We start from the raw sequence: 15269 nt of genomic DNA, 5'->3' as shown, positions 1-15269 counted from the left end.
TCATTCATTCATTCATGGCATATGCATGCTGCCCCATAACACAAAGTTCTCTGGGTGGCTCAAATTAAACAAGAAAGAAATAATTTGAATGCAAGTAAGTTGTAAAACATAATGGCACGATGGTCTGTAAATCGCATTAAAGAGGGCCAATGGGGTTGTATCCTCAGATTGCTCCAGATTCTGAAGAGTACACAGGAAACTTGGACAACCTAAAAAGAATCATGTGAAAGAAACCCCAGGATCTAGCCAAAATATTTCATCCCAAGGCTGTAAAGCAAATGGTGACTTTTATAGCACAATTCTATCTGCTTACTCAGAAATAATTTCCGCTGTGTTGACTTGGAGCTCCCCACCCCCCATGTAAGCGTCTAGGAATGAAGTCTTTAGGATTGCGTCAACGTTTTCGAGAAAGGATATGATAGTGGGATGGTTTCTTTAAGGAACAGTGTTCGGCATTAAATCCTTTGAAATAGTATTATTCCGTGTGACGAGACTGCATTGGCAAACCCATTTCTTTCACTGTGGTTAAGGGGAGAAAAATACATCCTTTGAGGGTAATGATGGCCATCTGAATCCCTTAGCTTTTTTTCTTCTGTATTCTTTAAAACCAGCTCCAAATTCAGTGCTAAAAGGTCAAACAATAAATGCTTTTGCTGTTGTTTGTATTTCCAGGCTTAATCAACATACTTTTATGCTTATACTTAAAAGAGCCATCAACTGAGGAATGGTTCTATAGATCAGCCCCTGCTGTGGCCACCAGTTCCTGGGTGGTATAGTGTTTGAATGACTTTTTATTGGCAGTTTGGATGATATACAGACAAGTCTCGTACAGCTCAGCGTTGTGAATCTTTGCAGATGGGACGCCCGGAGGAAAATCGCAGTCTAAGTGAATAGATATGCAACATCTGAAGGAACGGAGCCGTAATCCTAAATACCAACTCAGCAAATAGCTTCCCTATCATGAAGGATCTGTTTTTACTTACAGACAGCTCTGGATATAATATTAGTGCAAACATTACACTATGCACACACACACACACAAAGAGAGGAGCGTTTCGTTTATGTGGGTCTGAAATCCAGATCCTTCCCACTCTATAGGACCGGATTAATTACCCAAATCTATGTGCTTGAATATTCGTTCAAAATATCTGGGCGTATTGTCCCAGCCTAGAAAAGGTTTGCCATTTTTATCCTGACAAAATCCATCAAATCTGGGAGACTTAAGCTAGTAACAGCTAACTTGTCCGATGATTTTCACCAGCGTTTAGACCTGGTTCATATATGAACGGATCTGCATGGGAGCAGATCTCCTGAGAGCCAGTCCCAGGCAGAGATGGGGAGAAATTCATCGGGTAATTTTCACTTCGCAAATCAGTAAGCGAACTGAAGGCGGCTGCCGTGTGGAATTTGTACTTTTCCGAAATTTGCAATGCTGTTCTCCCAACATTAGGTGTGACGAAAAGAACTGGTGAAAAATGTTAGGTTTCAATGAGCTGGTGAGTCCCTCAGCTTTCAAATCAGAGCCAGCTAGATCAGAGCCAGTGAATTTAATGAACATCATGAATGCAGCTGCAGCCCATGTTCTGTAAAACCTCAGACTGGAGGGGGCATGGATTTGATCCTTTAAGCAAGCGCCTTAAATACCAGGAACAAATGCTCTTTCACTGTAATAGAACTTCATCAATGTCCCAATGGTTTTCTTTGCTTTGACTTTCACGGGCTCCACATGACACTTCACTAAAGAGTATACCTTGGTGTCTAAATGAACAAATTTGTTCTACAGCTTGTGGATCTAAACACCATTTATACCTGCCAAAAATCCCACTGAAATTAATGGGCTAACTTAACTCAACCCAGGCCCTACCCCTCACTGGCCCAGTGGGAATGTTTCCATGAACTCAGGTAATGCCCCTTGCTTGCCGACATAGAGGACAGAGAGAGGTAGGTGTGTTTAAAGAAACTTGCCCACTGTACAAAGGCAAAATTTCCATTCCTTGCTCCACCGACTTTTGCCTCTGGCATGTGGCCCTAAGGAGGTTGTCCAGAACGGAATGTGGCCCTCAAGCTAACAGACTCTTAACCATCAAACCATTCACTGAACATATCCAGTACATTTCAGAGAGCAAATACAGGTATAGTATCTGAAATGTTATACTAGGCAAAATGTCTTTGTCTCTACAGAGTCAGAACTGTTTCAGACTCTCTGCCAATGAAAATAATCAACAGAAAGGTGTTCCCCCTTATCCTCTGGATTGGTCCTTTGAGGGTGCAATCTTATCCTTCCTTATTTGGGAGTACTTAAATCTGAGTGGACATGTATAGCATTGCACTATTAAATTATGGGCACAATCCAGATTTTCTTGGCATTACACCCTTTAGTTATCATGTATTCAACAGAGATTTTGATCCTTTCTTCCGAGGTTCTACTATTTTCCGAATTTAGTGAGTCTTATCTTTACAGGAAGGGTTATCTCTTACAAATATATTTTCAGTTATTATGTCAGAGCGTTTGCTGTAAACCCTACAGCATCCAGGATTTTCAACCCTAGTCAGGAAGCCAAAAACCTGCAGGTTCTTGGCATACATTTAATTTTCAAAAGTCTGCCTGCCAAGCAAAAGCTTTTGATCATGCACTGGTTGAAGGGTTTTTAATTTATGACCGAACTCTTACCCAGTAGCTAGTTCTTCTGCCTCTGGCTTCCACTTCTCCATTCTCCCCATATCTCATTGGCCCCACATAGTGCTCAGGGATTTGGGGCAGTGCATGTGCTCAAGCGAGTGTCTGAAGAATGCTGGAGACTAGATATAACTCAGTCCCCTCCAACATTTGCCAGACAAAAATAGGTGTACTTGTTTTACATTATGTGGTGGGAAATGGCTCCCTGTAGTGGAGCAGAAACTAACTGGAACAAGGAAAACACTTATTTATTTGTTTGTTTTATTACAATATTGAAATTTGGAGACTTGGAAAGCTTGTTACACAATTTATGAATTGTGGTTCACTCTTATAAAACCGAGGGGAAAGAACATCTATTTCCATCCCGCCAATTCTGGAGATGCTGAATGTGACGTTGTCAGGTCTTTTGTTTTTTTTAAAAAGATGTGTTATATTTAGTTGCAATGGTCAACATTCAAAAGGCGATATTCCTACCACATCCTGCCAGCGCAAGGGTCACCACTAGCATGATGAGACTTCCTTCCCTTCTCCCTTGATTAATAAACAATCCATCTTCGCAGGGAACTCGGTGAAATTGTATCTCTGTGTGGGGAATAGGGGGAGTCTCCTAACAACTCTCAGCACCCTAAACAAAACTACACCTCCCTGAATTGTTAGGGCAAAGCCATGATGATATAGAGTGGTACCATAGTGTGTTTGTTTGTTTGTTTGTTTGTTTATACATACCCGGCCCATCTGGCTAAGTTTCCCCAGCCACTCTGGGCTGCTTCCAGCAAATATTAAAATATAATAATTCATCAAATATTAAAAGCTTCCCTAAACAGGGCTGCCTTCAGATGTCTTCTAAAAGTCATATTTCCTTGACAGCTTGTGGGAGGGCATTCCACAGGGCGGGTGACACTACTGAGGAGGCCCTCTGCCTGGTTCCCTGTAACCTCACTTCTTGCAGTGAGAGAACCACCAGAAGGCCCTCAGCGCTGGACCTCAGTGTCCAGGCAGAACAATGGGGGGTGGAGACGCTCCTTCAGGTATACTGGGCTGAGGCCATTTTTAGGGCTTTAAAGGTCAGCTCCAACACCTTGAATAGTGCCTGGAAACGTGCTGGGGGCCAATGTAGGTCTTTCAAGACTGGTGTTAATGTGGTCTCGGTCTTAAATGTATGGCGTGGATGTGGCCTTAGCTGCATACCATCCTCTGGAATATTATCATGGGTTCTTCAGTGAGAAGATCAGGAAAAGTTAATATGCTTCCTTGAAAGGCAGGTAGCTCTACTACCTCCACTGTCAGAGGCACCTTGTCTCTGAATTCCAGCTGCTGGGACCCACAAGTGGGAGGATGGCTGCTGTGTGCAAGCTTTCCATAGCCATTGGGTTGGCCACTGTGAGAAGATGCTGCTGGACTAATCGGGTAGGCTCTGGTCTGAAGGAGCAGAACACCCTGGACAGGACAATCCAGAGGCTTTCTTCTGGATGCACTGATCTAGTTGCCAGGCCCAAGGAAGCTGGCATGTTGCCAAGGTGATGCAGGCGTAATCTGGATGCTTCTTTCGAGACCAGCTGCCTCTTGCAGGACTGTGCTGCCTGCCAAAGATGGGAGGCCAAGGGGAGACAAGACTTGCTCTGCATCCTGGAGCCTCATGCATGCAGTCAGAGGAGAGTGTGTCTCTGTGCCAATGACACAGATGTGCCAACCAAAGTTGGAAATGTAGTATGGTCTGCAGCTTGAAAAAAATACTTGATTAAATAACATTGCATTTGGGGGTTGTTGCAAAGATTCATGTGTATGTGTGTGTCTGCTTTATAAAGCATAATAGTTTGACATGCAAAAGAAAGAGCTCATGTTATCTGAAATACAGAAATGGCTTATGGATGTTTCCCAGTTTATTTCTGCCTTTTCAGCAATTTTACATCTTTCAACTCATATTTCACTGAGCAGTATTTTTTGTCTAGTGTGCAGCAACCCTTGGAGACCCTAGCCAAACTCATTTCAAATACTTTTTCAATGCTGTTATATCCCTCTATATAATAAAAATGTAAGAACGTCATCATGCAGCCCCCAAAGCAGGACCAGTGGTCAGGGATGATCGGAGCTGTAGTACAACCACTGCTGGGGGCCCAAGCTTGAGAAACACTGTCTAGTGTGTGTGTGTGCGCGTGTGTGTATGCGCGCGCACACACACGCACACACACATTCATCCTTATTGTTATCTCAGGAGGTGTTTATACCATGCTTGTTCAGTCCCACTGAAATCAGTGTGGTTTCCTCACAAGTAAGCAAGCATTGGCTTATTATACCATGACACGGTAATGAAGTTGTAGGAACAAGTGCACTTGGGAGTGTTACCCAGGTGTCCTTGCCAGTAAATTTATAAATAGTATCCAATTAAGAGCAAAAACAACAGATGCTTCTTGTCTGAAAGCCAGAAAAGGACTTGTGAAATGTAGAGGTTATATACAAGAGAGCTTTCAGCCCTATTGCTATGTATTCTTACACCAAATCTTTCATAAAGCATGAAGTAATAATAATCACTCAAGCAAGCCCTTAAGGAAAGGCGGCTTGGTTTTCTGTTTTGTTTTGTTTTTCTTTCAGCTGGAAAACCTGCAGCAATCTGATGTTTCATCCAAAGACACACAATCCATCAGCAATGGAGCCCAAGAGGACCAGACTTCTAAATACACGTTTTTCTTTTCTTTGAAAATGGGCTGACACTGTGTGTTCAATACCTTTGCACCCGCATAAAGTATGGACAAACCTGATGCATTCCCATTTGAATTATTCACACCATAAGACCTCAGAAACCCCGACAAGTTGCTTCCTTCCCGCACACTTGTTCTTATAGGAACCTTGTTGTGTAGACTTGTTGTGCAGCAGAGGACTGATGCCTCAGTTGACGGCATAAGCCGCCCCTACCTGTCAGGGGCCAGCACCAACAAGGCAGCCCCCTGTGGTGACACCATGTGTGAGAGCGAGTGAGGGAAAATACTGCCCTCGAAACTTTTCATTCTCTGCCACTCCCCTTCCCAACTTGGCAGCATAGAATCATAGAATCATAGAGTTGGAAGAGACCACAAGGGCCATCCAGTCCAACCCCCTGCCAAGCAGGAAACACCATCAAAGCATTCCTGACAGATGGCTGTCAAGCCTCTGCTTAAAGACCTCCAAAGAAGGAGACTCCACCACACTCCTTGGCAGCAAATTCCACTGTCGAACAGCTCTCACTGTCAGGAAGTTCTTCCTAATGTTTAGGTGGAATCTTCTTTCTTGTAGTTTGAATCCATTGCCCCATGTCCGCTTCTCTGGAGCAGCAGAAAACAACCTTTCACCCTCCTCTATATGGCATCCTTTTATATATTTGAACATAGCTATCAGATCACCCCTTAACCTTCTCTTCTCCAGGCTAAACATACCCAGCTCCCTAAGCCGTTCCTCATAAGGCATCGTTTCCAGGCCTTTGACAATTTTGGTTGCCCTCCTCTGGACACGTTCCAGCTTGTCAGTATCAGCAAGCAAAGAGAAGTGGGGAGGGTGTTTTGGGCTGGTGGGGAGCTCTAAGTTGGTTATTATTTTGGCTTCCCCATAGGTTCAACTGATATTTACTGGCTGCATTCCCTAGGTAAATTACAGTGGTGCCCCGCTAGACGAATGCCTCGCTAGACGAAAAACTCGCTAGGCGAAAGGCATTCACTAGCGGAAGGCTGTCTCGCAAGATGAATTTTTCAATGGGCTTGCCTCGCAAGACGAAAAAATTTCCGATTCCCCCCCCCCCCGTCAAACTGCTCTTCCCCCGTTGGTGCTTCGCAAGACGAATTTTTTGCTATACAACAGCACTCGCAGAACGAATTAATTTCGTCTTGCGAGACACCACTGTATTATTATTTCCTATTTTTAAAAGACATCTGAAGGCAGCCCTGTTAGGGAAGTTTTTAATATTTAATGCTGTATTTTTTTAACACTCGATTGGGAGCTGCCCAGAGTGGCTGGGGAAACTCAGCCAGATGGGCGGGTACAAATAATAAATTGTTGTTGTTGTTGTTGTTGTTGTTGTTGTTGTTATATAAAACACTCCATACAGCATGCAATGACTTACTATTCCAGCCAGGTCAGTGATGGAATAATTCCATTTTAACCTATGATGCCTTGAACAGTTAAAGAACATACCTTAGAGCAGAGGAAGGCAGATTTCAGGCTTGCAAGATCTACCTTGGGTTGTTGTTGTTTTTTAATCCACCTGTTGCAAAAAACTACACAGTTAGAATGAAATTCTGAGTGCAGGAATTTGTTTTGAGTACCAAAACTGAACGGAGTACACTGCTGAAATGTGATGGTGGCACTCTAGAAATACGTTTTTAAATGGAAAGTCTCTGAAAGCACATTCCCATGTTGTTGTTGTTGTTGTTCAGTCGTTCAGTCGTGTCCGACTCTTCGTGACCCCATGGACCAGAGCACGCCAGGCATGCCTATCATTCACTGCCTCTCGCAGTTTGGCCAGACTCATGTTAGTAGCTTCGAGAATACTGTCCAACCATCTCATCCTTTGTCGTCCCCTTCTCCTTGTGCCCTCCATCTTTCCCAACATCAGGGTCTTTTCCAGGGAGTCTTCTCTTCTCATGAGGTGGCCAAAGTACTGGAGCCTCAACTTCAGGATCTGTCCTTCTAGTGAGCACTCAGGGCCGATTTCCTTGAGAATGGATAGGTTTGATCTTCTTGCAGTCCATGGGACTCTCAAGAGTCTCCTCCAGCACCATAATTCAAAAGCATCAATTCTTCGGCGATCAGCCTTCTTTATGGTCCAGCTCTCACTTCCGTACATTACTACTGGGAAAACCATAGCTTTAACTATACGGGCCGTTGTTGGCAAGGTGATGTCTTTGCTTTTTAAGATGCTGTCTAGGTTTGTCATTGCTTTTCTCCCAAGAAGCAGGCGTCTTCTAATTTCGTGACTGCTGTCACCATCTGCAGTGATCATGGAACCCAAGAAAGTGAAATCTCTCACTGCCTCCATTTCTTCCCCTTCTATTTGCCATTCCCATGTTACCTCACCCTATTTCAGCAGGATATTATTGGAGGTAACTTTATTGTTATATGTCAGGCATCTTTGCCAATCTACTTCAGCTCACCTGAAATCTGTCAATAGATTCTGATCTACATTCTGCCATTCCTGCCTTAGAGAATTCCCTTTCCAAAGGGTTGCCAGATTGGAGAAGCTCCTCTGTTCCTTTAGTAATTCTGGAGCCACGAAGAAAGAGGGAGCTACCTGACTCATCGTCTGCTCCCATCACACATGCTGGGCCACTAAATGAGAACTCTATCCGGTCCAGCAGGTGGAGAGGAGGAAGAATGGCAGGACAGGGGTAAGGTAACCTTGGCTACACATTTTCCTTCAGCTTTGTTGACAAAGAGACAATGGAGTTCTCTAGGTTGCAGCTACCAGGATCTGAGTATGATGGGGTTCATACAGCGTAGTATGTGCTAACCACAAACTCATATGTTCATACTTACAACAAACTATTTCTCTGAGTGGATCCTTAGAAAGCCAAAATGGCACCAGTTGGACATGAGCAGGAGGTATCTGCTTGGGGGAATTTGAAGATTTGCAGGAGTACAAAGTCTCTTTCCAAACACACAGAGGGTATGAAATAGCCCATCGACAACTGAGCATATTGCATGGGCATGGAATACTGATGGGGGAGGATGGAAAATGGATGGATGGATGTGTGCTGGCACACTGTCAACCAAGACATGGCTGGCCAGAACTCTGAACAGGAGCACTCCGCACTGTAACATTTTGTTGTAGCTCTCACTTATTACTGTATACTGAAAAATGCCACATTCTGAGATACGCTATGGGTGCCTTTACCTGCCTTCATGAACCTTTTAATTCCCCATCCCTCTGCATAGTTATATTCTCCACAACCAAGCAACACGAGCACAACAATAGGCACCATTTTGAGATGTTGAGTTCACTGCTGTGGCTTCCCGTGGAATGCTAAAGAAGTAGGAGTGCTAACCCTTAAAATAATGGGTGTGGAAAGCAAATGGAACAGTACAGCACCCCACCCAAACACAGCCTAATTTCTTAAAGGAAGAAAAAAGAAGAGAGAGAGAGAGCATTTTGGCTAGTGGTCAGCGAGACCACAACTGCTTTTGTTGGGATCACTAACAGAGACTAAGACAAACCACCCACCAGTTCTAGTTAGGCTCTGTTGTACTGCTTGAAATATTCTGTCTGAACTAGTACCCAAGAGAGTCTAAGATTAGAAGCAGAAGCTTCTTCTAAAAGAAATAAAATGACTGTGTTTCTTGGCCATGAATGTAAGATACCAGATGGTTTTGGAAGAATATTAAACAGAAGACAAGTTCTCCTGGCATGCCTAAATTCATCTAGGGGTTGTGTTTATATTTATAACAGAGCATTTCTTTTGAGGCAAAATTTGTCCATATTGTCAGTTCTAGCCACTATAAAAATGTGAGCTGGCTAATAAAAAGGGAAACACAGAACCAGGGCATTTTTAAAAAATAAAAAAGGCCGGCTGGTAAGGAAGGGGCTTGCTGTCTGCCCCCTTTCCTCTGAAGACAAAGAGACAACTGTGCCAAGCTCAGATGGTTTGTGCCTCCTGCTAAGTTCACAAAACTGATAACATTTAGAAGAGACTCCTGGTTCAAACAGTCACTTTCTAAGACCACAGGATACTGTCCCCCGGGGCAGCCACTTGCTTGAAAGGACCCTCCGGAGAAAAACTGTCTGTGCCCCATGACAAAATGTACCTGAAAAAGAACATGTGCCTCCTGAAGGAACAAGGTTTGATGTGGAACATTTTCAAAGGAGTAACATTCCACATTAAACAAACCCAGAGACATAGGATGCATACCCCCATAGATTTAAAACCCACCCACCCAAAAATATGAGGAACTATAGTTTAAGTATTCTGAAAATTGTGTCTCTGTGAGGGGTAAATCACAGTTCCTGGGATTCTTTTTGGGTGTGTGTGCTTTAAATGTATGGTGCATATGCAGCAGCACTAGGATTTATTGATACACACACACACACACACACACACACACACTACACACCAGACCACACCTGCCCATTCCCTTAGGTTGGCATCCCTCACAGGCCCAGAAGGCTCTTCAATCCAGTGAAGATTTTTGTCAGTGGAATGAGGAGGGAGGCCATTTTTGTTGGTTCCACTTCTCCCCTGTAGCCTTCCCACACCAAATCAGTTCCAGATGAACCCTTTGGGACAGCTTGACCCAGGGGGGCAGGGGAATCAGAAGACATTTCCCCCCCTCCCCATTGTTGTTGTTGTTTAGTCGTTTAATCGTGTCTGACTCTTTGTGACCCCATGGACCAGAGCATGCCAGGCACTCCTGTCTTCAACTGCCTCCCACAGTTTGGTCAAACTTGGTTGGTAGCTTCAAGAACACTGTCCAACCATCTTGTCCTCTGTCGGCCCCTTCTCCTTGTGCCCTCCATCTTTCCCAACATCAGGGTCTTTTCCAGGGAGTCTTCTCTTCTCATGAGGTGGCCAAAGTATTGGAGCCTCTGCTTCAGGATCTGTCCTTCCAGTGAGCACTCAGGGCTGTTTTCCTTAAGAATTGATAGGTCTGATCTTCTTGCAGTCTGTGGGACTCTCCAGAGTCTCCTCCAGCACCATAATTCAAAAGCATCAATTCTTTGGCGATCAGCCTTCTTTCTGGTCCAGGGTTGCCAATGTTGTGCCCTTCAAATGTTGCTGGATTTCAGCTCTCATGAGTCAGTGTCCCTGACCACTGGCCATGTTGGCTGGGTTTGATGGGAGTTGGAGTCGAAACATCTGGGACACACCACATTGGTACCCCCTTATCTAACTGCTCGATTCTGTGATCAAAAGCATCCCTGTACGGTTTGGCATCACTCTCCAAATGCTTCGCGGCTGTTGGGATTGTTTCCAACGTGAAGAAAGAACAGAAATTTTGGCACAAATTCTTTCCAGAATTAAATGCGGATCAATCATGCTGGAGTTTGCTTCTCTACAAGGGTATGAGTGTTTTCTGCCTTCGTATAAGGGCCCTTTACAAAACAAAAGGAAAAGAGAAGAGAAGGAACGAGAAAAGCACAAAAGCCGATGACAGATGCTAAGCCACAAAGCCAAAGTTAATGCAGAAGGCAGAAAGGAAGGCAGTGTGACAAACTCTCCACAGCACCATTAGATGATAAAACAAGGACTATGGAATAAGAAGAATCCAAACTGGGCACTACAGTGCAACCAACACACTTTTATAGACAAGACCCCACTGCCTTCAAATAATAACCCAGGCCCAGGTGGATGTAAGCCAAAACACCTGTGTCTTTCTCTAACTCATGCGGGATAACCCCTTTACTTCCATGAATGGAAAATGGCAACATGCCACCACATAGCTACTATGTTAGTCTAGTCACACAAGCACATTTTGCATAAGAAATGTTAAAAAAAACCCTCAAAAAACAACAACAACCCAACTGCTGGCATATCATTGGAACAGATTCTAATAATTTATTCCTTAGAATGCTAGGTGCAGCTTTTCAACAAAATTGAAGTACCTACATTTTCCTACTTATGACAAATGGGAGGCTGGTTACTCCACAAAGAACCTGTTTAGCAGGGCTGACTACAGGTTTGAAACTTTGGGATGAGGGAAAGAGGGTCTTGGATAAAGTATTCCTCTGGTGTCTCCTCGCCTCTGTCAGTGGGCCTCAAGGTGTTTACCCGGCTGTGGTGGTAGCGCTGCAGTCAGAACCAGGCAGCTGGGTCTAGATACCATTTTAATTCCCCATAATCCCCTGGGGTGATACTAGGTATGGGGCATTGTGGGAAATTAAAAGGGTGTCTAGACCCAGCTGTCTGATGCTTCTCAGAGTACTGGACCGGTGGTGAGGGACGCACAGCAGGTATCAGAAGTGGACCTGCTTCTCACCTGCACTGAGACCTTGGCAGCTGCCTAAGAATGCCTTGTTGTTGTTGTTGTTGTTGTTGTTAAAATAATATTTATTAAAAATTTCCGATCAAACCAAATTATACATTCCAAATTATACAAATTATTCAACATTCAGACAATCCCAATGTTATGCCTAATTATAAATTATTATTATTTTTAGCTGACTTCCCATGCTTCGAGATCGGAGGGAATCCTAATCATCTCATAGTTCTACTGCATTTCAAAATATTACAATAATTTCCTTAATACATTCTGGTGTTAATCCTTCATTATTTTCAACAGCCTCTGTGTTCATTCTGCAAGTGAGTTTAAGTCCAAATAAAATGTTTCTGTGTGGATTTTATATCTTTACTCTTTTTCTTTATAGTCCAAATCTGTAGTCCAAGATTCCCCTCTGTAAATTCACATCCTCTCTTCACAAACTGGTGTTTCTGCCGAATCAGTCCAGGAACCTTCCACTGCAGGTAGTTGCCTTATCAACACACAGTCCAGATAAAATCAAATCATGGCGTCTGCCCAATGTTGTTCCTTAACCAGCTGCTATTCAAACATTAGCTTTTCCCGTGTGTGTGTGTGTGTGTGTGTGTGTGTGTGTAACCAAGTAAACTGGAAGTACAAATATTGAAAAGTAAAATGTTTACCACCCCCCAATAGCAATATACAGTAAATTGATTCAGCTAGCTGGTCACTCTACTTTCAGTTTCACTCCTGGCTCCTTGTTGTTGTTGTTGTTGTTGTTGTTAATACCCCACCCATTTAGCAGGGTTTCCCCAACCAATCTGGGCAGTTTACAGCAGCCCTGCGGTTTAAGGAACTCAAATTGGCAGCGAGATTTAATGAGCACAAAATCCAGGGTAAATCTCAGGCCTACTTCAGAACCATGTCCAGCATGCATCTACATTGAGACCTGCCTTTTGGGTCTGACCTCACTTCCTTGCACAAGGCCCACTGGCATGTAGCGAAGCAAATCTAAACATGCTGCTAGATTCACTGAAGCAGCCTAAAAGAATTGTTTTCTCAGTAACAGCAGCAAGTCCTTGGCTGCAGAGTACTCCTCGGCAATAGCCTTCAAGGATCCCATCTAACTTGAAAACAAGAGGTCAGCCTGACTTGCCCATTTTAGAGAGCAGGAGTGGAAGGGAGCTTAACCTGCCCCAGTGAAGACTAGGGCAGCATGCTGACAAAAAAGATAAAATGAAATTGCAGAGCAGGCCTTTCACCAATCCCCTTTGTAACAACAAACTGAGTAGTAACCTTGCCAGCTTCTCTTCTGTCTCCTCTCCTCATATTCCTTATCAAACAATGGCTTCTGCATTCTCATAGTCTGCTGTGTGAATTATTTGGTATCGGTATCTGTGCAGGAAGATACATGTTGTTCTTCTCTTCGCAAAGCCCAGTCCCTAGTTTGGTCTGGAGTTGTTCTCACCCTTATCTGCCTTATTGTTAGGCATCAAAATAATAAATGAATCTATTGCGCCACAGTTCTTTTTTTCTCTTTCTTTTTAACTCCCGTGTTAAATGTATATTAATGCAAATGGTGTTGAAGCTGGCGCTGGCACAAAGCCTGCTGTTTTAAGCCAATCTAATTGGCAGTAAGGCCTACTAATCACACACCGCAGGCTGGACCTGAAGGCCTTGCCGAAAAGCCAAGTCCTCTCTGGCTGGCATTGGCTCACCAAATTCATGCTGAATTCCTTTAGTTAGGGATTGCTTACTAACTTCCACAGGCATCTGGTTGGCTACTATGAGAACAGGATGCTGGACTAGATGCGCCATTGGGGCCTCATTCAGCAGGCTCTTCTTGTGCTCTCTCCTTAGGTTCCTACCAGGGGCCGAATCTGCATAAAGGGCCTGCCCAAGACATTTTGCTGTCTGAGGTTCAATAGCAAATGTTACCCGCTCCCTCCCCAAGTCAGGGTACATGGCATTCAAGGCTAGCCAAGTTGTTTTGGTACTAAGGCAACATCTGTAGCATACATGTAAAACACTTTAACAGTCACCGCTTCCCTCAAGGAATCCTGGGATTGTTTTGGTTTGTCCTTGTTTTTTATTATATATTTATTTTGTATTTTTATGCTGCTAACCGCTCTAGGATCTTCGGATGAAAGGACTACTAAATAATATTAAACACAGTTATATAAGCTTCTGCCTTTGGAAAGATGCAATAGTCAACTGATTAGCCTTACGTATCACAAAGTGGAGGAAGAAATGCGGCTTCTGTGAGAAAATTGGTTGTATCCTTTGGGTGCATCAGCTCCCATTATCAAGGTAATAATGCATTCCATGAAAGTTCTGCCTTGCCCTGAGAAAGGAGAAGCATTTTCTTCTAAATCAGCTGTCCTCCATGGAGAATCTCTTTCTACGACGGAATTATCAATGAAGATGGACTATAGACTTTCACCGTTTCATCCCAAGCACAATCTGCCACCTGACTCGGGTGATGCAAGCTTAAATCCAGGCCACAAGTAAACTCTGTATGATGCTCCACAGTTTCAAGCAGTGGATCTGGCTTGGAGAAATCCCAGAATCTCACAGTAAAATCATAGGAACAGGAAGCTAATATAGTAGCATGAAACGGTGAAAATTTGACTCTTCTTATAGCATATGTATGCCCAAAGAGCTTGAATACTGGCTGTCGGATGTTCCTCAAATCCCAGCCTTTCAAACTGCAGTCAACAGCACCTGATACCAGCAAGTTCTGATCATACTTGCACCAATCGCAACTTAAAATCTCCGCCTGGTGAGCAGGAATGATCACTGGGGGTCTTGATGATTTTGCATCCCAAATTCTTAAAGTCTGGTCACCTGAGGCAGATGCAAAGCAGCCCGGGATGTGCGGAGACCATATTGTGCTGTAAATGACACCTTCGTGGCCTTTAAAAGTGCATAAAGACTGTCCCACTGCAGGATCCCACAATTTTGCTGTTTGATCCCACGACCCAGATACTACTAGTTGTTCTCCTCTGGCCTGACTCCAATCGACACTGTAAACCTCTTGACTGTGCTCTTTATAGACTTGGAGTGGACCTGTGGGCTTTTCAGTGTCCCAGATTTGTAATGATCCATCCCCACTGGATGTGATAAGCACATGCTCATTGTTCTCACTCCACGTCACATCAAACAGGCCATCGTTCCAGTCAAAACTTCTAAAGAGATGAACTCCAGCTTCATTTTGTTCTAATACTACCAGAGTTCCACAACCTGCAATCCCGTAGTACTGCGAGGCAGCACAGGCCAAGCGTCCGGGCAGGTAAGGCGAGAACTCGACCGCGTAGCCGTGGCGGCCGGGAAGGCGGAAGGCCTGCGCCCTCGGGGCCTTCGCTGGCGCGCCACCACCACCTCCGCGGCTCATAGCCTCAACCGCGTCGCTCGAGCTATCCCGGGCCGGCTGCGGGAGAGGCGCTGCCGCCTCTCCTTCTCTGTGGGGAAGTCGCTCCCATTATCATGGACACCACATTTGCCCCCAGCTGAAGAGGTTTATGTTTTTCTTTAGCACCTCTCTACGGATTGATTAAAAATGTGTCCATCTATCACAGTCTAAACAAATCTTGTGCCTCTGAAGATATTATTAGTTCCTCTGTGATTATTTGGTTTACTCTACTTCCTTAAGCTATTTCCAGATTTAAGCCATTGTTAA

The 15269-nt window shown here is 44.1% G+C and overlaps 1 protein-coding gene across 1 annotated transcript; it reads right to left on the bottom strand.

Annotated features, from left to right (window-relative positions):
- Positions 1–13898: 13898 nt before the first annotated feature.
- Positions 13899–15064, bottom strand: PEX7 (peroxisomal biogenesis factor 7). The gene has a single exon (XM_033141295.1). The coding sequence runs from the start codon at positions 14982–14984 to the stop codon at positions 13992–13994; it is 993 nt and encodes a 330-aa protein (XP_032997186.1). The 5' UTR covers positions 14985–15064; the 3' UTR covers positions 13899–13991.
- Between the last annotated feature and the right edge of the window lie 205 nt (positions 15065–15269).

This window comes from Lacerta agilis, chromosome 2 (genome assembly GCF_009819535.1).
Source record: "Lacerta agilis isolate rLacAgi1 chromosome 2, rLacAgi1.pri, whole genome shotgun sequence".
NCBI lineage: Eukaryota > Metazoa > Chordata > Lepidosauria > Squamata > Lacertidae > Lacerta > Lacerta agilis.
Note: the sequence above shows the minus strand (reverse complement) of the source record. Positions and strands in the feature narration are given on the sequence as shown.